Source organism: Neofelis nebulosa, chromosome 7 (assembly GCF_028018385.1).
Source record: "Neofelis nebulosa isolate mNeoNeb1 chromosome 7, mNeoNeb1.pri, whole genome shotgun sequence".
In the NCBI taxonomy this organism is placed as follows: domain Eukaryota; kingdom Metazoa; phylum Chordata; class Mammalia; order Carnivora; family Felidae; genus Neofelis; species Neofelis nebulosa.
In genome coordinates this window covers 52,340,959-52,368,878 of record NC_080788.1, presented here as the reverse complement: position 1 = coordinate 52,368,878, position 27,920 = coordinate 52,340,959, and the positions used below count along the sequence as shown (strand labels likewise).

Genomic DNA, 27,920 nt, shown 5'->3' with positions numbered 1-27,920 from the left:
AGAGAGAGAGAGAGAGAGAGAGAGAGAGAGAAATAGAGGGAGTCACAGAATCCAAAGCAAGTTCCAGGCTCTGAGTTGTCAGCATCAAGCCCAATGTGAGGCTCGAACCCACCAACTGTGAGATCATGACCTGAGCCGAAGTCAGACACTTTAAGTGACCCAGGCGCCCCTTCCTTTTTTTTTTTTTTTTCATTGTTTTAATGTTTATTTATTTTTGAGAGAGAGAGTGTGTGTGTGAGAGCAGGGGAGAGTCAGAGACAGATGGAGACACAGAATTTGCAGCAGGCTCCAGGCTCTGAGATGTCAGCACAGAGCCCAATGTGGGGTTCGAACCCATGGACCATGAGATCACCACCCTAACCAGTTGGACACTCAACTGACTAGGCCACCCTGGTGCCTATATCCAACAAACTTCTTAAATGAAGGGGGGAAAAGACATAGCTATAGTGCAGGTATTCATATAAACTGCATTCATACTTTATGCTTATTTATTTATTTTTTAATGTTTATTTATTTTTGAGACAGAGAGACACAGAGCATGAATGGGGGAGGGTCAGAGAGAGAGGGAGACACAGAATCTGAAGCAGGCTCCAGGCTCTGAGCTGTCAGCACAGAGCCCGACACGGGGCTCGAACTCATGTACTGTGAGAACATGACCTGAGCTAAAGTCGGATGCTTAACCAACTGAGCCACCCAGGTGCCCCAATGCTTATTTATTTCTAATCAAAGTAAAAACTACTTCCATTAAAATATGTTTAATAATGATTGGTTAAAGTAAATTTATAGTGCAATAATGGGATGCAAAGACTGGATATTTATAGTTTTATGATTAACAGATAATTTGAGTCCTGGTTCTGCTGCTAGTAACCTCCTGAAAACTGGAGGTAATATCTATCTCATAGCACCACCAATTTCATGAGGTAACAGTATGTTATGTTGAACACAGTGTCTGGCATACAATAAACACTATCATATAAAACCTAATTCTACTGATACTTAATAAGCTCAAGTGTCTCAGAAATTTTCAAGAGTCTAAGAGCACCTGGGTGGTTTAGTTGGTTAAGCATTTGACTTCAGCTCAGGTCATGATCTTATGGTTCATGGTATGTTTGGGAGTTCAAGCCCAAAGAGTCAGATGCTCAACCAACTGAGACACCCAGGTGCCCCTAAATTTTTTTTTTTATTTTACCTATAGAAAATGGTTTCAGTGATGTCCACATGGTGAAATATCCTACAGCCATTAAAATAATTGTATGATATAGGAAAATATATGATAAAGTCCATTAAGTTAAATAGCAACATATACTTTATATTCATAATTTTTTTCAATAATGTATAAAGTTAAAGATGACCGGTATCAAAAACAATAAAAAATTTTTCTTAAACCTTGCTAAAGTTTGCTTAAATAAGCTTGCTAAAGCTACTTACTAAGGACCTTTACTACTAAAAAACTTTTTTTAAGTTTATTTATTGATTGAGAGGGGGGAGACAGAGAGGGGAGATAGGGAGGGAGGGTGGGAGAGAGAGAGAGAGGGAGGCTCAGTGCTGCCAGCACAGAGCCCAAAAAGGGGCTCGATCCTATAAACCATGAGATCATGACCTGAGCCAAGATCAAGAGTCGGACACTTAACCCACTGAGCCACCCAGTTGCCCCTGCTAAATATTTCACTTCTTAAATAAGAGCAATTTAGAAAAAAAAGGTATTACCTATCTTTTACTTCCACCATCACTTCAGAAAAGGCATTTAATTACAAAAATTTGGAAGGCATGATCACAGAAAACCAAGTCCCTCTTGAGAAAGGCTGCTGCTACCTTTGCCATGGACAAATGAAAAGCTAATGTTAGACTAGCATGGGTCTGAGGATCGGCCTTTGACAATCACCACCGTAAGGTACTAACCTGAAAACTGACTTCAGTGTGTGTGTGAATGGTAACCCACAGCCCAACTATTGGGGTCCTTCCCCACCCTCTCCACTTGCTTCTACCTCAATCAGACTGGGAAGCTTATCTATCATTTGAAAGAGCAATGATGAGAAGGGTAGAAACCATGTTCCATAAAAGTGGGAAACTGCCAATTCTTCAAAAGGGGGCAATGGACCAGAAGTCTATGAGAATGATAGTTTGCCAGAAAGAAAATGAGATGATGTAATAGCACCAAGAAAGAATACCCACCGGTTCCTCTAGTGATTCAACCAGTTGAAACAGGCAGACAATGCCACCCTTGTAACCATTTATTTGTTCAAGTGGATTCATTCATTAACCTCTGTGCAAATGTGGGAGATCAATTCTTTAGGATGGAAAATTACAGTTTAATTTTAAGTGGCTACTGTAAGGATATCACCTCCCTATAAGGGTGGGGAGAACAGAAACAATACTCTCTTCTAATTTTTTTTTCACAAAGGAAGCTTCATATTGTTCTATCCTCTTTAAAATGGTACCTCTGCCAAAGACAATATCCTTTGATAAAGATAATGATCAAGCAGTAGGATTTAATGCTAATGTAATGCTTTTAATTAATGTTTTATTGGATGACTCTGTGGTCATTATCGTCAACTTCAGTCAGGCAAGTACAGAGTATTTCCTTGAACCAGATTAAACTGGCTTTAGTTCAGCCAATTCACACACAATTAGAACTGTAGTCAATTGAACATAGCTATTATGATCAAGCAATTATTTTTTGTTGTATTTTTCCAAAATCATCTGTTTAGAAAATAAATTTGCCAATCTGCTTTCATTCCACGTTTAACTTAGATCTTTTCCCTAAATTTTGATACCGAAATAACAGATCTTAATAACATTTATACTTGAAATAGATCTCGAAATTCCTAGATCTCTCAAAACCAAAATCTAATGATAAAAACGTTGTAGCAACTTGCAAAAAGTATGAAAACTCCACACACTAGAAGCCAAAAGAGCTGGACAGCCCCAAGACCTTGGGAAAGGTCCATTAAAATCTGTAACCCTCAGCAAAATCACTTGTAAAATGAAAGTTTGTGAAACTAGATGTCCCCTTCCACTTTAAACAATATCTGATTCTACTTGTGCAATTTTTGGAATCACAAAATACTACCATCCCATTTATTGTTAGTACCACTTTGGCCATAAGCACAAGACTGATCCTGGCACATCTAGTCAACCACAAACTAAAAACAGTGATGGGGTTGCTGGTAGAGTAAAAAACTTTTCCCAAGCACAGTTATTTTTGCATTTTGTGATTTGAAATCTTACAATCATCTATGCCTCCTCTCTTTGTCTTGTCCTCAGTAAGCCATCAGTGGTAAGGGCTGACTGTTTCTATTAACAACTTCCCATACTTGGTCCCTTACCTTTCCCAGTTTGGCTGGTGTACTGGATGCATAAAGGAGAGTCATGAGAGATGAGGTGAAAAAGAACCCTACCTACCTTTTTTCACTTCTGTCATTACTGCCTTTAGGCACTCAATACTCTGGCCAAACTGATCTACTCATTCTCTCCTAGAGCCTCCTCAAGATATCCCATCCTCTATATTCTAATGAATCACTTAGAATTCCTCCTGTTTCCAGCACTCCTCTCATAGCTCTACCTGAGTTGTCTTAATCCTTCTTTCCTACAAGGCCAATATTTTTAAAGCCTTACCATAGAAAAACTTTGTGATAATAAGGTGTGATTCATCCTTTTGTGCATCAGGGGAGCACTCCAACTCTCCTAACATACCTACTGCCTTTCTGGTCTTCACATACCTCACTAATTATCAATGATTCCCCCAAATTATAACTCAACAATCACTTCAACTTTTTAAAAACTGCATATTAAATATTAAAATCTCACCATTTATGCAAGCCTTTTTAAAAAAAATTTTTTTAACGTTTATTTATTTTTGAGACAGAGAGAGACAGAGCATGAACAGGGGAGGGGCAGAGAGAGAGAGGGAGACACAGAACCTGAAACAGGCTCCAGGCTCTGAGCTGTCAGCACAGAGCCCAACGCGGGGCTCGAACTCACGGACCGTGAGATCATGACCTGAGCCCAAGTCGGATGCTTAACCCGACCAAGCCACCCAGGCGCCCCTATGCAAGCCTTTTAAAACTTTGTTTGGCAGACTTTTTAAATTTTCTTCATAAAAGTCTTAAAATTTTCTATTGAGTTCATCCAAGATTATATTTTCTGCTCTTGTGCATGATTTTTTTTCATTACATTTTCTAACATAATTTCTACTCAGATGGAGTTAAAATTTTAACTCTACCACCTAATCAAATTTCTATAGATTGGGGTGCCTACTGGCTCTCTTGGGACAGGATGTGACTCTTAATCTTGGGGTCATAAGTTGAAGCCCCACACTAGGCAGAATTTACTACTCTAAAAAGTTCTACAGATTAAAAAAAAGGGGGGGGGCATAGGGTTAGGGGTCGGTGAAACAGGTAAAGGGGATTAAGAATATGCTTTACTGTGATGAGCACTGAGTAATGTATAGAGTTGCTGAATTACCATATTGTACATTTGAGACTAACATAACACTGTATGTTAATTATACTGGAAAAATACATTAAATGAATAAATAAATAGGGTATAAAATAATGATTTCATCTTGGGGCGCCTGGGTGGCTTGGCTCAGTTGGTTAGCGGGCACCACAGAACCCGCTTTGGATCCTCTGTCCCCCTCTCGCACTGCCCCTCCCCAACTCTGTCTCTCTCTCAAATAAACATTAAAAAATAAAATAATGAGGTGATCTCTATTGCAGTTTAAACACATAATTCATCATTAGGTGTTGTCCATCTCATTTGATCCCATTACACTCTTTCATGGTTTTTTATTTATTTTATTTTTTAAAGTTGATTTGATTTTGAGAAAGAGAGAGAGGGAGGGAGACCAAGGATCCAAAGTAGAATCTGAAGCAGGCTCCGTGCTGACAGCAGAGAGCCTAATGTGGAGTTCGAACTCACAAACCCTGACATCATGACCTGAGCCAAAATCAGTCGCTTAACCAACTGAGTTATCAGGTGCCCCTTTTTATTCTTTTATTTATAAGAGTTTATTGCACCTTACACTTTCCCTTCCTAAAATCTAACACAAAGAAAATTAAATTATTTGCATCTCTCTTCTAACCCATTAGGCTCCACCAGAACAAGATGGTCCTGTTGCTTGGCCTAGCTTCTTGGCATGAACAAGCTCTGGAACACCTGTTGAAATAATGAGTGGTCAATGTTCCATTATGTCTTATTTTCTTCATATTTCAGCTTATTTCTGATTAAAGTGAATAAAGCTTGCTGTTACCCTCTTCAGATAATTATTTTATTCTTCTCTTGGGTTTAATATTTTAATTCCCAACAGGTTTTCTATTTTTTCATATTTAAAAAGCCAAAGTTAGAAATAAAATTCTACAAATGTATCACCTGAAACATTGCACTAAATCTAATTATAATCTCCTTAACTTTCTTCACTTCCCGTAGCAGGTCTTAATTTAGTCAACAGGGGCCTAGTTCCTGCTCTTTCTCACCAAAATAGTTTTGTTGTTTGTAATGCCCTTTATCAACATAATTGTTTAAGTAAACTCTACACCCAACATGGGGTTTGAACTCACAACCCTGAGATCAAGAGTTGCATATTCTACCTACTGACCCAGCCAAGCACCCCAATAGAATTCTCTTAAATGGAACAAGGAAACATTTGTTTTTAAAATAATGAAATTGGGTTAGGTAATTGCTAAACCTCTAGCCTAGAGAGAGTGAGTGAGAAAGCATTTTCTGAGATCTAATTTCCATATTGATTATTGTAATTTTGCCTTTTAAGGGATTATAGAGAGAAATCATCATAACAATCTACTGGCTGCTTATATGGCAAGTATGGAGGAGCTTCAGCTCTAGAAAAGAAAACTAAATTTTAAGTAATTTTAAAGACTGGCTAGAAGGTAAAAGAGAAGTATCTACCTGTCAAAAACATCAGTGAAACCTAGCTCTTCTCCCCAAAGCAATGGGAGATCAAGCTGTTGTGCCGCCTTCAAGTAGAGGGCAGTCTGATGGAGATGATATAGTTAAGCCTAATTCATGGTGATATGATAAATGCTAACACGGGTAAATTAGGGTGCTGGGAATGCTTAAGAAACTCAATCTTGGACATCAGAGAAAGCTCCCAGAGGACTTGATATTTAAAATGTAAGAATTAAAACTAGTCAGTGTTATTGAGGAAATTTCCATTTGTCCTGCTTCCTTAAAGCCCAAGCTGCCACAATCGTGCTTTTAAGTCACACCATCACGGATGCATGGGCACAAACTTAGAGCTACACCAATATAATTCATTTCCTTCTTACCTGCACTAACCCTATGTAATTTCATTTCTCAGTGTTCTGCATAAACCATTTAGACCTAACTCATCACTGTTTCAGGGCCCGAAAAATCCTCAAGTAGGAAATATTGTCCTCTTCATTGTCCTTTGTGCGAATATTCCTGATTATATGGCATTATCACTCCATACTCCAGAAAGAACCATAGGACGAAAAGATGAGAAAACAGTGTCACAGAAGGAAGCAAAGTACTGTCTCTTAAAACCACAAATTCTAGATTTAGCTATACACTCAGAAGGTGACCCTGTGCTAAAAAAGCAACAATCCACTATTCCAGTGCTGTTTTGTTCTGTTCTAGCTTTACAAATCCCAGATAACTGTCACGTAACTTTCTCAAATTATACTCAAGCTTAACCTAATTTAGTCTTAACATTTTTACCTCATGGGAATATAGTTACAACATAGGCTGGTCCCCAGAAATACACTCTGTCCTTTCAACCTCCTTCCCACAGGCATGACCCCTATTTCTTCTAAGTATTCTCAACATTCATATTTTCCACTGTGTGTTTGCATGTGTGAAACCTAAAACAGCAGAAATAAAAAGTGGATAGAATAGAGAATTTTTTTAAATTAAGAGTTGAGAAACTTGAGCACATACAGTAAAATCAGTTCTGCTTGGTTCTGCTTGAATAAAGAAAGAAGTAGATGACATCCATAGCAGTCTCTATCTCCAGTGCAGAATGATTTCTGGGGGAAAGTCCAAGTGGTAGCCTAAGGCCAAAGAAGGTGTCTTCTAGGTCTCCTGTTATATCAGTCTACAACTCGGAGATGGCATGTAGGTCCTGGGGATCTCGACATTGCATTCCAGGTCTGGTCATTTTGTGCAAGGTTCTCTATCAGAAGCCCAACCAAAATATAGGAGTCAGCATAGGAATAAGGGGGACTCCCCAGGGAAAACCTATCTGCAAGAGCACTAATGTATGGAGTACATGTTGGACCATTTTACCATTTTTTTTTAGAAGCTACAAAACAGTGCTCCAGGTCACTACTTCACACTTTGCTTGTATACATATCTTATACTCCTATCCAGTCTATCTTAAAACTCACTCTTTAAAAATTAATGCTTTTATATTTTGTCTAAAACCAAAATATGTTCAACAAGATTTCTTAACCTACGAGAATTTATGAACCTCTGGACATTTTCCACAAAATCAAGTGTGTATATGCATATATGTGGTGTTTTGCTTTTTGGTTTTTTTTCCTAGCAAGGGGACTGACAATTTTCAGCAGATTCTCAAAAGGGTCAGTACCCCAAACTGAGAAATACTCACACAGAGAAATCTCTCTTTAGTTCTTTTTCTGTGTGGATTTCTTGAGAAAAGTGATTTAAAGTATGTATTCCCCCATCCACCCACCCCACAAAATACACCAATGCAATGCAATTGGGTAAACCAGGATACTTATTTCTAAAATGGTTCTCCTATCTTCTTCATCTGTTGCAGAACAGTCTCTGGACCCAAAGCAGAAGCTAGTTGGGCAGTACTATTGAATATATTAACAGTGATAAAATGGAGTACACTTGAAAAAGATCTTTTCTTTACATTTGCTTGTTCTCTAATTCTCAATAAGGTAAACTGTATCTTCAGCAAATTGGAGAGCTAAATAATAGAAGTATATATAGGAATCACAAAATCTTGGCACTTGATGAAAATATGAAAACCAGGATGGGAACTCAGATTATACCTCCCTCCCAAAATACTGTTAAATTATAACCACTCAAAGCAACGAAAATAATGTGGTCAGTTGAAATCTTGTGTACTTGTTAAAATGACTAAAGAGTAGTTTCTGAACATTTTGGCTTAGACGTTTAAGTTTTTAAAATTTAGCCCTACACCACCAGCTTTTCTTTTCTGAAAGTTTTTCTATTTCAATACAGTTATATTCATCATGTATGTGATGATATTTAATTTCTGGTTCCCAGGCCACTGGCTTATCCCTTGTCATTAATGTGGGTGGCAAACACAAGGTCACCCTTAGCCTAATCCTAGCTGAGGGATTCAAAACAAAAATCAGAAACAAGTTACTTCCCAGTAAACAAATCCCCAGTGGATTTACCAGCTCTAGTCCATTAGCTCAGCATTTGTGGACACTTATGTGCATGCACATGCACACACACACCCCCAAGATAACATCATCAGTTTTCTGCCTTCTCCTCTTTATCTTCCTCTGTTACCCATTATTTCCTTACTTTTATTGACTATTACCTTTCTTCAGAAATTTATCCATGTACTTCTCTATGAAACCAGTACCCTTTCTTCTGCCCAAATACCAGTATTTCCATGACTTTCTATATCATGAAGTATTAGAAAATTGAGAACACTACATGTATATCGACATATGCGCAGCTCATGGGTAAAGTCTAAAAAACTATACTTAGTATTCTCAGAATTTAAAAATGTAGAATAATTAAAAAAATTTTTTTAATGTTTTATTTATTTTTAAGACAGAGAGAGACAGAGCATGAGCAGGGGAGGGGCAGAGAGAGAGGGAGACACAGAATTCGAAGCAGGCTCCAGGGTCTGAACTGTCAGCACAGAGCCCGACGTGGGACTCGAACTCACGGACTATGAGATCATGACCTGAGCTGAAGTCGGATGCTTAACCGATTGAGTCACCCAGGCACCCCAAAAATGTAGAATAATTTTAATGAGTATATTATAAAATCTCACATTTTATTGAGTATTAACTCTGTGCCACTTGGGTCAGTACTTTTCTTACACTGTTTCATTTAAACTCCACAATTACCCTAAGGACCTCCTAATACTGATAGGGAAACTACTGTTCAAAGATGTGAAACCATGCTCAATAGGACATAGGTAAATAATAACAAATAATATAGAATAGATAATACAAGCTCCCCCAAATTTGAACAACAACAAAAAATCTCAAAATACTAACAAAACAGAAACCAACTTAGATTTTAATGGCCAATACTTAGCAATAACTCCTGTTAAATAACAGGAATGCCTGGGTGGCTCAGTTGGTTAAGAGTTTGACTCTTGATTTCAGCTCAGGTCATAATCTCACAGTTCACGAGCTTGAGCCCCACATGAGGCTCTGTGCTGACAACATGGAGCCTACTTGGGATTCTCTCTCTCCCCCTAACTCAAAATAAATAAATAAGCTTTAAAAACATGTTAAATAACAGACATATTTAATTGATTAGTAGAGTTTCTCTTTCATATTCAGGATGACAAGAAGCTTATAGCAAAATCTGAGGTCCAACTATGTATGAGCCTTATTTTTTTCCACTCCATCTTGACTATTTCTTATCATTTATAATTTTCATGTCCCTGTGTTTATCATAAACTTTATAATTCAAGTCCTTTGATGTTCAGAAGTTTCTGAATGAGTAAAATTGAGAAGACAAGCAAAGAAAGAACAAGAAAATATTTCCAGTTTATCAATACTAATCATGTTACCACTTTTGTTTTTAAAGGGGTGTACTGACAACCCCTTTTTTGTTTTTAATGTTTGCTTAGTTTTCAGAGAATGCAGAGGGGTGAGGGGCAGAAAGAAGGGGACAGAGGATCCAAAGTGGGCTCTGCACTAACAGCAGAGAGCCTGATGTGTGGCTCGAACTCACAAACCATGAGTTCATGATCTGAGCTGAGATTGAACTCTCAATCGACTGACTCACCCAAGTGCCCCTCACACTACCACTTTTAATTCACTCTCAGCACAAAGGATTATACAATCAGATTCAAGCAATAATGCAAACAACTATATTTTTAAAACTTGGGTCTTTGATTTCAGATACAGTAACATCTGAAGGTTAAAAAAATATGTATTTGCAGGGGCGCCTGGGTGGCTCAGTCAATTTAGCCTGACTCTTGATATTGGCTCAGGTCATGATCTCACGGTTTGGGAGACTGAGCTCGTGTCCGGCTCTGCACTGTCAGTGCTTGAGATTCTCCCTTTCCCTCTCTCTCTATCCCTTCCCTGCTTGTGCTCCCTCTCTGTCTCAAAAATAAACATTCAAAAAAAAAAATTAAAATATATATATTTATTTTTACTATACTTTTGGAAAAACAATATAGTATATACCACTGTTGCCATATGAAAATGCCTGACAAAAGTTGTCAAGACTATTCCCTTGACAAATCTTTCTGGAATTCAGAACATAAACAAGTAATGGTATTTTTGCAAGGAAGAGGCAAAACAAAAACATTGTGTCATACAGCACTTAAGCACACATATAGGAATCAACTATTTGGGAAATATTTGAAGTAGGAATTATTAATAAAAATTTTTTCACAGGACACCTGGAGAAAAAAGAAAAACTCATAGTGTTACCCCTTTCTGAGGTTTTAAATTACAGAATTTTCTGAAGAACTGTACATGAGACACTGTTTACATATTATTGCCTGATGATTTCAAAATAAAAAAATTTATTTAAAATAAAATCAGTTATATCATTGTATCTGATAAATATTAGTACTTCTATTTCCTATTCTTTATCAAGTGGCCAAAAAAGAAAAAGAAATCACTATTTATAAGAACTGAACTATTTTTTTTATTTTACAAGTACACAAGAGTATGGTCAATTTAAAGATTTGACATAGAATAAGGCAACAAAAATACTATTGTCAAATAATAGATAAATTCAAAGAGTTGAAACTTCCTGCAATGTTACTATATTTGACCAGGGTATAAACATCAGTTATTACCCTGAGGTTTTGATACTAGACAGAAACTTTCAGATGTTCCAGTATTAAAAACATCTTTAGGTGCTGAGCCCAGGAATAAAATTTGAGATTCTGCCAAGACTATTCCTCCTGCAACACAATGGCAAAGCTTTTGTGTGACACAGCAGTAGACCCAACTTTGTTGCCAATATCACTTTCCTTTATCTTTTACAGCACATGAACGAAACTAGCCTGCTCTTAGGAAGTCTATTAATTCCCAAGAAATAAACCAAGAGGAAAAGGTAGCAGATCAATTCAAGGAAAACTTTGGTTTTTGTGGTTCTATAATTAAAAAACAAAATTAGTAACTGATGAGAATGACAGCTCTAGAAAACAGAAACAAGGAGAATGGCTTCCATGTGGTTAGAGTTACATTCAATGAACCTGGGTTCTCATTATCCTCTGCCTCCCAACCTCTGGCTCCCTCACAGCTCTTTTTCTGTACATGGGTGCTTTATATTGTGGGGCCACCAATTTTGAAGAATATAGTAGCTTTCTTTATTTTGCTACAATTTTTTAAAAGTTATTTATTTAAGAAATCTCTATACTCAACATGGGGCCTGAATGCACGACCCTGAGACTGAGTCACATACTCTTCCAACTAAGCCAGCCAGCTGCCCCCATTTTGCTATAATTTTTATGGTAAACTCCTATCAAGTTTTAGTTTTGGGTTCTACCTAACAAAATGAAAAAACTAAGAAATACCAGAGTTTTGTTTTGTTTTAAGTTCAGCAACATGCAGGTTTGTGTGAAACACTTTAATGTTTAAGGATAAGTTGTTTTATGCATTTGCATCTATTATTTGAAGCCGTTAACACAAATATATGTATAATTAAAAATGATCAGTGATGGCCACCAAAGCATGAGCTATATTTGCATTCTTTTCAAAGAAATCTCTCTTCTCACTTATCAAACTATGCTAACACTGACTGCTAAATCTACCTAATGACAGGTACCTCCTGAAAAGACTAACAACAAAATCAATCCCTATGGAAATGAGAAATAAAGCTTTAATATCAACTTTAAATTTATATTATACCCATTTTATTCATCAGACATAAATCACTGAGTGAATTAAAGAGGAGCCGGTTACACAACCAGGTGAAAATGAATAACTAAAAGAAAACTCTTCGTAAATGGGCAATATGCTAATTAGTCTCCTGCTTTAATTTAAAAGAATCATTAGTTAAATCAACTGTGTAAACTCTATATGAGAAAATGTAAAAGAAAAAAACAAAAAACTTTAAGATAAAACTTTCGTGTAATCAATTAATTGGAGAAACCGGTTTTTCCAGATCCCATAAAACCAAACTGCAACTCATAGTCTGTTCAATTATTAAAATATTGAATAAGTGAGGCTTAATTTAATAAGATTTTACTATATTTGCAGCATTAACTAAGACAGGTACAGAAATATTACATTTAAGAGGCTTACTCTAATTTTAAAATACTATCTTAACCATTTGTGTTATGTTGCCTTCAACATCCTTTATTTTTCCCACTTTCCATTTGGACATTTAATAGAACACAACACTGACTTTGCAGTTGGTTAATACAACTATCCTTTATCTGAACTGCTCAGAAGTAGTCAATGGATCAAATAATTACAAGAGTGTACAATTTGAGGTAGCATCTTCAGAAATCCTTTATAAAAAGATAGCACGTCAATTTCCTAAACTATGCCAAAATTATCACTAAGCTAAATTCTGAGTATCTCTGTCAAATTCAGAAACAATGAATTCAGTTAAAAATATGTAACTTACTTTAAATACTTTCTCCCTAGCAGCTTTTATTTTTCAAAAACACTTCCTGCTCCCAAATACAGTTAATGCTTCTGGCTAACTCCCCATTCTCTTACCCTATATTCTCATTTTTATCACATTTTTCCCCCCGTTAAAGTGAGCACATTGTATTTTGGTTTCTTTTCTTCCTACTCATTGTTCAGACCAGCATTTTAATAATCTTTTAAGCAATGCTGTTCAAAGAAAATATGAAGCTAAAGGAAATTCTCTAAGTTCAAGGTTTTTCAAAGAGAGATTTTTCTAGACCTATTTACTAAAAAATCTATGCAAAGCAAACACCACAACTGGTAAACAGCTACAGAAAATTCAAAGTTTAAAAATAAAGCCGTTAAAAACACTTCATTACACACCTTCTCTGTGAAGCCCTTTGTTTCCACTGAAAACCATACTGGAATCCTTGTATAAAAGAAGTTGCCTTCTGGCTGTCAATAGCTACACAGTCAGTAACTGAGGGATCCAGATGTCTGCAGTGGTTAAAACAAATGTTCAGCAGTGGGTGCTGATTCCGCTTCCCTCTGTGTAAGGTTTTCCACAAAGGCAGCAGAGTAAGAGTGCACATAGCAACAGCACTCACAGCTGATTGGATGGAGGGTGTGCTCAGCCGCCTCTGCCTGCTAGGTCCACTACAGCTTCCTGTCTACTTGGCAGCACTATCATGTTGTCTTTGCTCTTCTTACCAACTCAGCTGTGTTTAGGCAACTTGAAAGGAAAGAGGAGTAGAACAATAATGACAAAAGTATTCTAGCATGCGCCCCTAAAATGGGTGTCTCTGGGTGTTTTTAAAAGAGAGAAATTCATAAGGCAAACATTTATTTCAGTATTTCACATAAAACAGGACAAAGAAGGCTAGTGGAGGCAATCAATTTATTATTTCACATTTCAAGTAAATCAGGTTCTACACCAAGAGAAACCCTCTGAAAACAAAGAAATATAAAAACTCATAACAATTAGAATAAAACATCAGCCTCCATTTACCAGAACAAAGAATTCCTTTACAACAAGCTTCACAAAGTCCTAGAAAAGCACAACCTGTTAGTTAAAATGGGACAGGGCATAAAGTAGCCCCCTCAAATGTATGCAGTGCCTTTTGAGAAGATAAAAAAAATTGAAGGTTAAGAAATTAGAAAAAGATCTGAAAAGGAAAAATAGTTTCTAAGCAAACTCTCAACAATAAAGATTTAACTAAGTATTTGCATTAAAACGTCTCTTTTTACAAAAAGCAACAAGGACATTTAGCCTGAATTGATTTATTTTTATCATAAAATTATCTGGAGACATTGAGGGCATAGGAGATTTTCTTCAGGTTTCAAGTACCGGGCTTCAATGTTATCAGTCTATACCATCTCCTCAGGCTTTAAGAACAACAAAACTCCCTCCCCGACTTACAAAGATGTTTCAGGAGAGTTAGTGCCCATGGTAAGAGATAAACAGATAGGAAGGATTGAAAAATTCCCGTTTAAGAAATATTTCCTGTGAACATTACATAAACTAGGATAGTGTTTTTTAAACCTTAAAAGCAATTAAACTCTTTTTATTTACATTATTCCAATAAAATAATCGTTAATGGTGGCTTTAGGATTTCTATCAAGAGAGGTTTGTGGGAGAAAGCAGAAGCTACAGGAGCAGCACACTGTTTATTACTCAGATCTTTGTTTATCTTTGTTTATCTGGAGTGTCTTGGGGTAGGGAGCAAAAGCTGATGGAAATGCTGGCTCTATTAAGGCACCCCATGAGCAACATGAGGCTATTTTTAAATGAGAGGCCACAGACAACGCTGCAGTTTTAAATCAGCCCCAGAGTCCACAAGATTCCACCCCTGCAAAAGCTTCTAGGACTTTTATAGTATACGAGTAAGAGTACGAAGTACACAACCTGTGAGGGTTAAATGTCATTATTACCTCAGTGTAAAGAAAAAACCTGATCATTGGCTCCGCAATTAGCCAGAGGGAGAAATGCTAAGCCCTCTGAGAAAATAACAAGAAGATGTGTTTGGGAGCACAAGAAGCCTGTGAGGTAAGTGACTCAGACAAAGAATGGCATAGAAGAGAGCAAGGAGTTTGGAGACAGACCAACCAATGTGGGTTCAAAACATGAAACTGTCATTTATAAACAGTAACAGGCTTTACTAAGCCACTCTGAGCTTCTGTTTTCTTACTAATAAAATGGAGTTGGGGTACCTGGGTGGCTCAGTCAGTTAAGCATCCAGCTTCAGCACAGGTCATGATCTCAAGGTTTGTGGGTTCAAGCCCCACATCGGGCTCCGTGCTGACAACTCAGAGCCTGGAGCCTGCTTCATATTCTGTGTCTCCCTCTCTTTCTCTGCCCCTCCCAGACTAGGTAGGGCTCTCTGTCTTTCAAAAATAATTAAAAAAAAATTTTTTTTCATGGAGTCAACTTACAGGGCTATTGTGAAGGCTAAAAAATGCTGTCAGCCAGACTGGACTTTTGGTTACTAAGGACCCTCTAAGCTTCTTCAAAACTTGGGAGTTTCTGCAAATACTATTCCTCTCTGCTAGGAGTGGTCTTCCACAAACCCTTCAATAAACAAGTCTCAGCTTAAATCTCTCTTCCACAGGGCAGCTTTCCCTGATCCAAGACTAGTCTTAGGCTCCCTGTACCTCCTTCTTAGTACTTAGTTCATAGAATGTTAAATAATTATTTGCAAAATGACTTCTCCTTCACCACCTATAAGTGCTTTAAAGAGAAGTACTATGTTTGTCTACATTATTGGTTATCTAGCACCATGCCTGATTCCTATCCCATATGATACTTGGTTTGATCTGATTGCACAACCATGAGAGGTAAATAGAACAAGTATCATTATCTGCATTGTTCAAATAAAATCAGCTCTAAAAGTTTATTTACCCAAGTCAAAGTCATAAATCTAGAAGTCAAAGGAAATTTTTTAAATTTTTGGTAGAATAACTTGGGGGTGCCTGGGTGGCTCAATCGGTTAAGCGTCCGACTTCGACTCAGTTCATGATCTCGTGGTCCGTGAGTTCAAGCCCCGCGTCGGGCTCTGTGCTGACAGCTCAGAGCCTGGAGCCTGTTTCAGATCCTGTGTCTCCCTCTCTCTCTGACCCTCCCTCATTCATGCTATATCTCTGTCTCAAAAATAAATAAACGTTAAAAAAAAAAAAAAATTGGGAGGGCACCTGGGTGGCTCAGTCAGTTGAGCATCTGACTTTAGCTCAGGTCATGATCTCACAGCTCTTGAGTTCGAGCCCCACATGGGGCTCTGTGCTGACAGCTCAGAGCCTGGAGCTTGCTTCAGATTCTGTGTCTCCCTCTCTCTGCCCCAACCCAGTTACATTCTATCTCTCTCTCAAAAATAAATAAACAGTAAAAAAATTAAAAAAAAATTTTTTTGGTAGAATAATTTTATAATTCAAAATCTACCTCTATCACTCTCAAAAAAGGAAAAATAATAGACAGTCCCTAAATTATTTTGGAATATTTCCCTTCAGTTATAATCCTCAAACTTTTAAATTAAAGGCTAATGGAATCCTCTATAATCTAAAACTATTAACATACAAAGAAAACTTATAAAAATATTAAATTTAGTCAGAAACATGTAATTATAAATGAATTAAAATGTACATGACACATGCCACCTTAAAAAGTAAAATCTAACAAAGATTTAGTGAAATGTTTCTTCTATGGTGCCAGTTTTCCAATAAATTTCAAAGTGGCACTTTATGTAACTGAAGAATGCTTGCTTTTCCCTACTTTTATCTTAGTACACAAAGCTATAAATGGGTACACTATAAAAGAATGGCAGGTTATCTACTTTGTAGGTCTCAACAGTCTACAAATTAAGAATCTAATAATATAAAATTCTATACGGAGTGTTAGTTCCAGGTTCTCAATTTACAACACCCAACCATGAAAAGCCCCCTTTTCCCCCTGCAACTCAGGTAGCATTGTCATAATTGTGCTCTACAAATGGACAGTTCAAAAAATATAAATTGCTTTTATTATCCTAATGTAAGGAAATAAAAAGGAGATCTTCCATTAATTCTTTTAACTACATATTCTAAAAATAAAATAGAAAAATTTCAAACATCAACTGTTTCAGATCATCTATGCCCTCCATTAGCAGAAATAATTGGGAACTATTTCCTTTTAAGAAACTTCAGAGATAATGATGCCAGCTTAGATACTTTCTAAGCAAAAAAGATATATTGCTAATAGAAAAAAAAAAACTTATTAAAGGTAATGATTCAATAGCTTCTATATGTGTAGGCCCATGGGCCAGGCATGGTGTTAGTCTCTTTACATACCTGTCTCCTTTGACCCTGTAGCAGGTGTTATCCCCAAAGATGAGAAAACTGGCTTGTTACTTGCCCAAGTAACTAGAATTAAGTGGGTAAAGCCAAGATTCAAGTTTAGGTCTTCCTGAATCTAACATGCATGCTCTTAACCACTGCTATCTTCCCTTAACGATTTGTTTCTTATGGGGCACCTGGGTGGTTCAGTCAGTTGAGGGTCCAACCTTAGCTCGGGTCATGATCTCATGGTTCGTGAGTTGGAGCCCCACACTGGGCTCACTGCTGTCACTGTAGAGCTTGTTTCAGATCTGCTGTTCCCCCCCACCACCCCTCCCTCACTCACTTGCTTTCTCTGAAAAATAAAACATTTTAAAAAACCCAATTCCTTTCTTATATACGTTTCCATTCTTACATATATATTTCCATAAGGCAAATATGGCATCATACAAGAATAAAGTTTAATTACAGAAATCTCAAGTTAACATTTTCCATTGATTACTCATTCAATGAGCACTATCACAGTCCCATTACCCCCCAAATCTGTCATCGATAGACTACTTATACTACAGGACAACAGGATTTGACTGCTAAACAGGGAGCCAGGCTATAGCTATTGTGTGATCACTACATGAAGACACAATAAAAGGTTCAGTCTATAAAACTTCACTACTTCATGATCATAGATCACATATGTAATCCAGAGAAAGAAAATGAAGTAGAAAAGAACACTGACCAGGAACCAAAGATCCAGGTTGTAGTTTAAACTCTACCTCTAATCAGCTTTGTGATCTTAAGTACTTCTCTGAAATCGCTCATTTTTTTTTTTTATTTTTTTTAACGTTTATTTATTTTTGAGACAGAGAGAGACAGAGCATGAATGGGGAAGGGGGCAGAGAGAGAGCGAGACACAGAATTGGAAGCAGGCTCCAGGCTCCAAGCCATCAGCCCAGAGCCCGACGCGGGGCTCGAACTCACAGACCGCGAGATCGAGACCTGAGTCGAAGTCGGACGTTTAACCGACTGAGCCACCAGGCGCCCCATGAAATTGCTCATTTCTAAGTCAGGAATCCGTTTTTCTTTACTGGTTTAAAAAAAAATTTTTTTTTACATTTATTTATTTTTGAGATAGACAGAGACAGAGCACAAGCAGGAGAAGGGCAGAGAAAGGAGACACAGAATCCGCAGCAGGCTCCAGGCTCCAAGCTAACAGCAGAGAGCCCGACGCAGGGCTCGAACCCACCAACTATGAGATCGTAACCTGAGCTGAAGTCGGATGCTCAACCCACTGAGCCACCAGCCACCCCTTTTCTTGTCTGTTTTGCCTGCAGTGTTGGTTTGTTCTTAAGGTCAAATAGGATAGGATAAAATTACTTTGAAAACAACGACATTCTATACAATTAGAATATCATCTTCCCTGGTGATCTTCTAGGGGATAGCAGCATAAACTAAACATGTTTGCACAAAAATCAACCTCATTACTGGAATAATCCTTTAAAGCAGCAAGACAAAATAGAAAAGAGCCAGAGAGTCTAGGAGCTCAAGATCCTTCTCCTTAACAAGCTGTGCTATCACATTATTTAACCGGAGTCTATTTCCTCATCTGTAAAGTGGGAATAATAATTTCATTGAGAATTATAAATCACCTACCACATTACTTGGCTCTCAAGCAATTTAAGTTTCCTCTTTTCCTTTGCAAACATCAGTTCTACAGGATGTTAATAAAAGGTAAGTGTACATACACACACACACACACACACACACACAAACACAAATAAAGGACAATACATTACTAGTATACCACATTAATAACAATAAGGATAAAATTTAAATCTTGACTACTAAAGCAAGATTTATGACACTGGTATTTTTAAACTCCTTAAAAAATGTCATTTAACAAAAGTTAAACATTTAACAGCACATTTCAATAGTTTCACAGTTCAATAACTAATTTGCAATGAAGGCTAAGCAATAGCTAAAATTTAACATTGTTAACAATTTTGGAAATTAAGAAATTTATGGGCTTTCTCATTAAATCAGTTTTTATCAAAAAACAAAATGTTTTACCGTTAGGTCAGTACTGGGATAAATTAAGCCCTAATAAGTTATATTAATTTCCACTCACATAGAGATTTCTAGCCATCATTATTGCCAAAATGATTACCCAGTGATTTGTATTCATTATGAAATGGTACAAATAACCTAAGTGGCAATCCAAAAATACTGTGTTTTTAAGAGCTAAAATGTTTCTTAAAATTAAAATATTAAAAAGTACCTAGAGACTTAGTGGCGTTTCTCCTCAAAAGATTTGAGGTTATGATGACCTAGATTAGCTCTAGAAGCAGAGTCTTGTTTACAAAATCTCACATCTTGGAGAGAAGAAAATGTTCTAGCCTGTTTTTTGGCATCATTCATACTACATTGTTTAAAATGAGCTAGAACAGGGGTTATTTATAATCTAAGATACTGGACAAACACTTTGTCTAATAATATCTTGTACACACACTAATTAGATTTAGCAAGTATCAAGATCAGGTATAAGAATGCATTTTAACATCCTAAAGTACTCTTTATAAATTAAAACCATCATCATTGCATAAAATGTGCCAAGATATTCATGGGTTCCCATTTACCTATACCCATACTTCTTAAAGACAAGTTCTAGGATGTTATCCCCGATATTATATTATAAAGAATGGTATGCTTGATTCAGTCTTAAAATCTAGAGCCATCATGAATTTTTTATTCTGCCAAAAATGATGTTTACTAAAAGTATCTGCATGGAAAATAATGAAACTTACACTTATTTGTCCCTTTGGCAATCTAACTTTGTGAACTAAGAGTATTTTGTGGGGCACCTGGGTGGCTCAATTAAGCATCTGACTTCGGCTCGGGTCATGATCTCACAGTTCATGAGTTCAAGCCCCACACTGGGCTCTGTGCTGACAGCTTGGATCTTGGAGCCTGCTTCAGATTCTGTGTCTCCCTCTCTCTCTGCCCCCTCCCCCGCTCACACTCTGTCTTTCAAAAATGAATAAAACATTTTTGAAAAAGAATATTTTGTAGATAAAGAAATTGAACCATAAAGATTAAGGCAGCTGGTGGGTTACCTACCTAGTTGAATCACCTAACCCAGGTTTAATTCCAAGCCCTTTGCTTTTCTTTTTCCACAACTACCTATCAGTGGTACATATCTTTACCTCTACTAATTATGCCAATAGTCATACAAATGACAGATTCGGTATTTCAAATTTTGGAGAATGTTAGCAAAAATCTGGCAAAATTCAACAGCTGTAGAATTAAGTAGACCTCATGTAGCTTTAACAAAGACTCAACTGTTAAGTCCCTGAAGCTCTAGTACTCTGCTGGCATTTTTAAAATTTTGCTAACTTCAGACTATTTTGTATAGTTTTGTTTCCAAATAATAGGACTAAACTCTCTGGCTACCTATAACACCTCAAATTCTAACGTATCTAAAATTGAACTAACTTCTCTCTGAATAGGATATACCATTATTCTTACTACCAATTCCCTAAGCTTGCAAACTTTGGAGACAATCAAAATAGCCATTAATTATATGCTTATTAAATGTTTCCAACGTTTTTTATTTTTGGGACAGAGAGAGACAGAGCATGAACGGGGGAGGGGCAGAGAGAGAGGGAGACACAGAATCGGAAACAGGCCCCAGGCTCTGAGCCATCAGCCCAGAGCCTGACGCGGGGCTCGAACTCACGGACCGTGAGACTGTGACCTGGCTGAAGTCGGACGCTTAACCGACTGTGCCACCCAGGCGCCCCAATTATATGCTTATTAAATACCTGGCACAGGGATGCCTGGGTGGCTCAGTTGGTTACGCATCCCACTTCAGCTCACATCATGATGTCACAGTTTGGTTACTGGGTTCAAGCCCTGCATCCAGTTCTGTGCTGACAGCTCAGAGCTTGGAGCCTGCTTCAGATTCTGGGTCTCCCTCTCTCTGCTCCTCCCCTCCTCATTCTCTCTCTCTCTCTCTCTCTCAAAAGTAAATAAACATTAAAAATAAATAAATAAAAATTAAACAATTAAATAAATACCTGACACAACCACTCTCTTAGATTATATTATAACAAACCTATGAAATTAATACTTTTATTACCTCAATTTTAACTAATGAGTAAATTGAAACTCAGAGAAGTTAGGTAATTTTATCAAGGTTACACAGAGCAGTTGACAAAAACCAGAACCTGAACGCAGGTCTTTCTAATTCTCCTAATGTGAAAACAATCTGTAGGATGAAATGTGCTATCAAATTAATTTAAGGGGTTGGAACTATCATTTGTTTTTAAGTAGGAAAAAGAAAACATCAACCACCACTTAGCTTTGCTAAGTAATGACTTTGGTTTGGGGGAGGGAGTGCTGGGATTGAGAAGCACTGTCAATTGTCTTTGTAACTGTGGGCTGACAAAAAATTTTAAAGCCACTGCTCCATGTTATAATGTCTCTCAACCACTGTCATCCCCAGCCATGTCCCCTAATAGATATTTGGTTCAACCGTATCATATTCAACCAACATGGACTTTGGAAGCACGTATCAAAGGCTGATATTAAAATTTATTTTACTAAATAAAGTTTAAAAAAGAAGTAGGGGTGCCTGGGTTGCTCAGTTGGTTAAGCATCCGACTCTTAATCTAGGCTCAGGTCATGATCTCATGGTTCGTGGGACTGAGCCCTGTGTGGGGCTCTATGTTTACAGTGCAGAGCCTGCTTATGATTCTCTCTCTGCCCCTCCTGAATGTGTGTGCAAGCTCTCAAAATAAATCAACTTAAAAATAAAAAATAAAAAAAAAGGCAGATACTAGGGATTCACGACCAAAATTCACATACCTCACATGATGCCACAATTCAGTTCTATAAACACTTCTTTACTAGGGGTGACAGTATACAAGTACAGACACAAATGTTTAGAGACCTTTAAAGATGAAGAAAGTACAAATTCTGTAACTTATTTGTGGATAAGGTTGTGGATAGTTTTCTTTTTCCTCATTTAAATGCTACAGTCAATCTGTCAAAGCTGTTCATTTTCAACATTATTGTAGTCTATACAATTACGTCACCCAGAAAACCAGTGGGAAGTACTTATACTTATCATGGACTACCTCAATTGTTTTTAAACTTTTAGACAGGAAGGTTTTAGCTGCATTGCCTACAGGGCAAAATCATGAAAGCCTCATGAATTGAGCACCTCAAGTGAAACTTGCACTTACTGAGAAGTAAATTTCCATTGCTCATTCTCCAAAATAAAGAGAAACACACACACACACACACACACACACACACACACACACACACACACACACACCCTATACTCAAACCAAAAATATTTGAGATCACTACAAATAGAAGAGGGTAGTGAAATGTAGGAGTTCTACAGATCTGATCTGTGCAGACCATGTAATATGCTCTTCCTCTGGGCCACTCCCCCTACTCCCCACCTGAGCCTCTTTCAACCCAGCACAGGGTAAACCTCTAGTCCTGATTTGTCTGTTTACTCAGGAAAAAAAAAAGACCACCAATTCCAGAGGCCAGAGGCCATGTTAGTTCTTGTTCATCAATGCATTTCCAGCACAGTGCTCAATGAATATTTGTCTGAGAAGAGAGGAAAAGGGACACAAATGTCTAAAGTTTCAACATATTTGAAAATAAATTCTAAAGATGATAAATCATTTTACCAATGTTTTATGTAACATTAATATTTATCGCAGAAGGCATCATTCATAAGAATTCAGATGACTTTGAATAAAAAGAACATTTTGTCAAAATATGTACATTTTGGTAAAAACATCTTAGAAATCAAACATCTCTGAAACAAAGTCCAAGTGTTTTGTATTAAATCCAAGTAAGCATTCCATGTTGTCAATCCCTTGATTTGTACAAGAGTCCACGTAAATTATAAAATATTATATGCATTCTCTTACAGAGCATAGCTGGGGCAAATTATCTACCTCAAGCTATATTTAAGCTATTTTAATACAGAATGAAATAGGAGTTATAGAGTGCTCTAGCAGGACAGAAAAATGGCTAATAATTAAGGTGACCATAAAATTCTTTGTCCAAACAAGGATACATGTAGAGTGAAAGAAGACAATGAAACAGGATTGGGCACAGAGGTAACAGGCATAAACCAGGACTATCCCAGGTAGTATTTCCATCCCATCCCCTAAGAAAATCTGAACCTTATAGCACAGTTAAACAGATATAAAATGGTTAACTCAAATTATTACACTGAATTTTTTTCTTCCATGAAACTCACTGATCAGCCAAAACATAAAATTTATATTTTATATTTGAAATACTTGACAATTGTCTATCAATTTTGCAGATGCTCTTTTAAAAAAAAGGTACCATGTGCAACTCATTGCATCCTAGCTTACTTTTGTCTGAAAGGAGAAAGATAAAGTCCTCACCCATAAGGCACTGATAGTGATTATGTATGCAATAGGCACTTAAAATGTTTTCTCCAGTATCTAATAAATGCTAACTCCATACCAACCACTGTCACAAGTGTGAGTGAAGAAGGCAGATGTGTCCCAGTCCTTGGAGAACAAATATTCTAATGAATCTAAAGTAAGCAAATGAAGGAAATACAAATTATGGTATATGGTCTGTTCTTCAGTTCCTAAAGCACGCCAGGCTCTTTATAAATTCAAGACCATTGCACATACTAGCTGCTTGGCCTAGAATGCTCTTTCCCTCAATCCTCACATAGTTGACTCCTTCACATCCTCACCCTACTTTCTAAGAGAGGCCTTACCTAATCATCCTAACCAAAAGGGCTTCTCCCTGCCCTGGGTTAAGCCACCCTCTTAGCCTTTGTAAGTTTCCTTTAGAATATGTACTTATCTTACTTGTTGAAGAAATGTTAATATATTAATAATAGGTAACATCTTTTTTCTTCAGAATCAAATACTATTCTAAGCATTTTACACGGACTACCTCATTTAAACATTATGATAGCCTTTTAAGTACTCTAGTCCTGTTTCTCATATGACAAAATTAATGACAGATTTTTCTAATTCTCGATTTTTATTTATTTTTCAAGTTTTATTGTGAAAATGCAGAGCGTGAGCAGTGGAAGGGCACAGAGAGGGAGACAGAATCCCAAGCAGTCTCCACAGAGCCTTACACTGGGCTCGAACTTGAACTGAGCTCATGAACCCTGTGATCATGACCTGAGCCAAAAATCAAGAATCACTTAGACAACTGAGCCACCCACGCACCCTGAATTCTTGATTTTTAAATTTTAGATATTATCTCTAATTTCTAATTTCATTGCATTTTTTCTTTTTAGCTTACTGTCTTAAGGATGAAATATGCCTTTTACTTCCAGTCTATTATCATTTAGCTTTCTTCTGAAGGAAGGTATATTTTCTTTGGAGAACAATGTTATAATATAATCACCATTCTTTCTTTCAAGTTCCCTGATGAAGGCTGATTGATCATTAATTATGTCATTTCTGGTGTAGAACCTAGAGGCAATTGGGCTCTTGCTAGATGCAGAAATACAGAAACATTGGACTGGCAAGTGGAAATTTGAGTTTCACTTTAATAGTTGGACAGGTTACTTCTTTTTCTCTGGGTCTTAGGTTTTCCTAACTATAAAAATGAAAGACTCATACTTCCTAAAGACCTTCCCAACTCTGATTTCCAGGAATAGCATGAGTTTTAAAGTAATTTCAGAATAACAAAAGGATTTTAATGTCCCGAGCTCTTTTTGATGGAATTTAATCTGTACCACAATGTAACCTGAGGTTTTTTTTTTTTTTTTCCATTGTTAGCTATTCTGAGCCCTCTGGCAGATATCTGAACTCTGCAACATAAGCAAAATAAGAAAAAACACAGGTCAGGGTTATTATATGTTAGACTACAGAAATATGCCTCTGGACCAGCATTTAATTGACACAATAATTACTAAGACTTGAATACGCTTCCTCAAAGGAGTAGGTATTTTCCTTATTCAAACTTCTGAATGAGAATACCAACTTAAGAACATAAATCCCAGACAATTTTTAAGAAGTTATAATTGAAGAGATTTAAGATTTCCTGCTTTGTGCTCTTTCTACCACAATACACTGAACAAACCTCTTCTATGGCCAAAAAAAATTCTTTTCTTGAAGCCTTGGTGTGAAAGTATTTATTTGGTTGGGTAGCAGGGAGGATATATGTCCATTTCCTCCTTAACATAGGTAGGAAAGCTTATCAGTATTGTTGGAATCTCCTTGCACCCATAGTTCACAAGTGGTTGGAAGGTACAAGGGCCTATAATCCCAGAGTTTATGAAGTTTCTGCCAGCAACTGTCTGAAATGAGAGAAAAAAACCCTCCAATTTTATCCTGTTTTTTTTATTTGTTATAACACACAGGTACTTTAAAACAGTGTAGTTTACTACTTTAACAAGAGTATCATAAAACAATAGCTATGGCCTTGTCAGAATTGTGTACCATGTTAATATTCCCAGGAATTTTCATAAAAGAGAACAGTACTCCTTCATATATTAAAGAGCGGTGGCAAAGGGAAAATAGATGGAGAAGAAAAAAGATTAGCCAACAGAGATGAATGTCAGGTAATTTTTATAATACCAAGTCATAATGTTGGGGCTAAAAACTGATTTTAAAACTGCCAGATATTCAATAATTTTTTGTTAGTTTATAATGAAATTAAATAGAAATACACTGACAAATTATTCTTCAATAAAGCTCTCTTTAATCAGACCAAACTACTTAATAGTGCCTATCAGGTGAATGAAGCTCAAATCCCTTAGCTTGACATTTCAAATGTCCCTAATTTTCCTCATTTCTGAGAAATCCCTACAACTCACGTTAGTCTACCTTCTGTCCCTTGAACATTTTAATTGCTCAGATTGTCCTCTCTTCCAGGCGTCCCCCTCTCAATCTTTGTAAACTTCCACCTATCCCAAACATACCTGATCTTTTAAGGCTCAATACAGCTGTTGACTCTAAGACAGGCTGTGCCGTGAAATTAATCACCGCAGGTGAAATGATTTCTTACCAACTCTGATGATAGACATTTTTACCATTTATTCAGTTACCAGATATCGTATGTTTGCATAGTTATTTCACTTGATCTGCCAATAACCTTGAGAAGCAGGGATAAACATTCCCATTTAGAAACAAAAACTGATACTAGAGAGTTAATTCTTAGGGTTACAAAACTAACAAATCACAGGGAAAGAATGCATAAAATTTTCCGGTAGTAAGTTTTATGGTACATCACAAAGATACTAAAATTCATGCAAACATTCATTTAATAGTAAATATTTATTGAGCAGCTACAAAATGTGAGGCACGAGTCCACACATAGGGAAATACAGTCGTGGACAAACATCACTAAGTCCCTGCCCTCATGAAGCTTACATTCCTATTGGGGAGAAAAACAAATAAGTAAATAAATATAGAACATCAAGTCAAGCAGTGATAATCACTACAAAGAAGTGTAAAGAGAAAATTAAAAAGCTGTACTTTTCTTGATAGGATGGTCAGGAAGGCTTCTTTGAGGAGGTGACAACCGAGCACAAAGTCAAATGCAGTAAAGGCCAGCCAGCATCATGAGACTTGTATTCCAAAAAGGGATGGCAATTGCAAAGGCCCCATGGTGTCAACGTGCTTGTGGTGACTAAAGAACAGCAAGACCAATGTGCCTAGACTGCAAGGATCTTACAAGTATACTAAAAAAAGGAGGTCAGAGAGGTGGCCTGAAACTTTAGGATTAAAATGTAATTCTTCCCCAATTCCAATGTAATTCATTTCAATCAAAAAAAATCTTGGAATTTCATCAATACTCATGATTCTCTTAAATCTATTTGGTCCAAGTAATCTCTTTTTTTAAGCTAAATAAAATGAGGAAAAATCTGCTAAAATCTTAATTAACTGTCCTATATACACGACCTAATTTCTCCCCCCCACCACCCCAACACCAATACTTTCATCCACTTACACTTTTACCTATTCTTACGGTATATAATCTAAAACCTTTCTAAATGTTGTTCAACATCAGGGTCTAACTCTCTTTCTGTAACAGGAAGCAATTTACTTCCTTAAAAAGGTAACATGATTAAAGACAATATTGGGACAATGAGAAATGTGAATATACAATGTATATTAGATATTAGCATCGTGCCAGTGTTAGATCTCTTGAGTATGATAAATGCACTGCAGGTATGAAGGAGAATATTCTTACTTTTAGGAGATACATGCAGTGGTATGATGGTAAATGTCTACCAACTGGCTCTCCAGAGGAAACAGCACCTGGTTTGTAGCACTGCCAATTTCCACGTTGTAAAAACTAGCCACTATTGTAGATAGCAAGCAGCTAACTTGATACAGAGTTGGGAAGAAATGTACAGTCAGCTTTCACATGCTAATACCAGCCAGTTCCAGGTTGAATAACTCAGGGTTGACATGTCAGGTCTACAACTTACTCTCAAATTCTAAAAACAAAAAGTAAAAATGAAAACTCCCTTGGGGTGCCTGGGTGGCTCAGTCGGTTAAGCAATTGACTTCGGCTGAGGTCACGATCTCACGGTTCATGGGTTCAAGCCCCACGTCAGGCTCTGTGCTGACAGCTCAGAGCCTGGAGCCTGCTTCAGATTCTGTGTCTCCCTCTCTCTCTGCCCCTCCCCTGGCTTGTTCTCTGTCTCTCAAGAATAAATAAAAGTTAAAAAACACATTTTTTTTTTAAATGAAAACTCCCTTGTGTCTATCTAATCTACCACCCACCTATTGAGAGAGATAAAAGTGGTAAAATGTTGACAATTAACCTATGAAAAGGCATTTGATTATTAACTATATG

At 37.0% G+C, this 27,920-nt stretch overlaps 1 protein-coding gene across 10 annotated transcripts in view; it reads right to left on the bottom strand.

Annotated features, from left to right (window-relative positions):
* ATOSA (atos homolog A) overlaps positions 1-27,920 on the bottom strand; it is a 119,162-nt gene that overhangs the window by 50,359 nt on the left and 40,883 nt on the right. For 3 of the 10 annotated variants that reach the window (XM_058737689.1, XM_058737696.1, XM_058737690.1), the window contains exon 1: positions 13,158-15,894. The exons of 5 other annotated variants lie outside the window; for them this stretch is intronic. In XM_058737689.1, coding sequence (XP_058593672.1) covers positions 13,158-13,194 — 37 coding nt within the window. In that variant the 5' untranslated portion in view covers positions 13,195-15,894. Of the gene's footprint in view, positions 1-13,157; positions 15,900-27,920 lie in introns of those variants that run through there. 2 more of the 10 variants (XR_009264142.1, XR_009264143.1) reach the window with 1 other exon arrangement.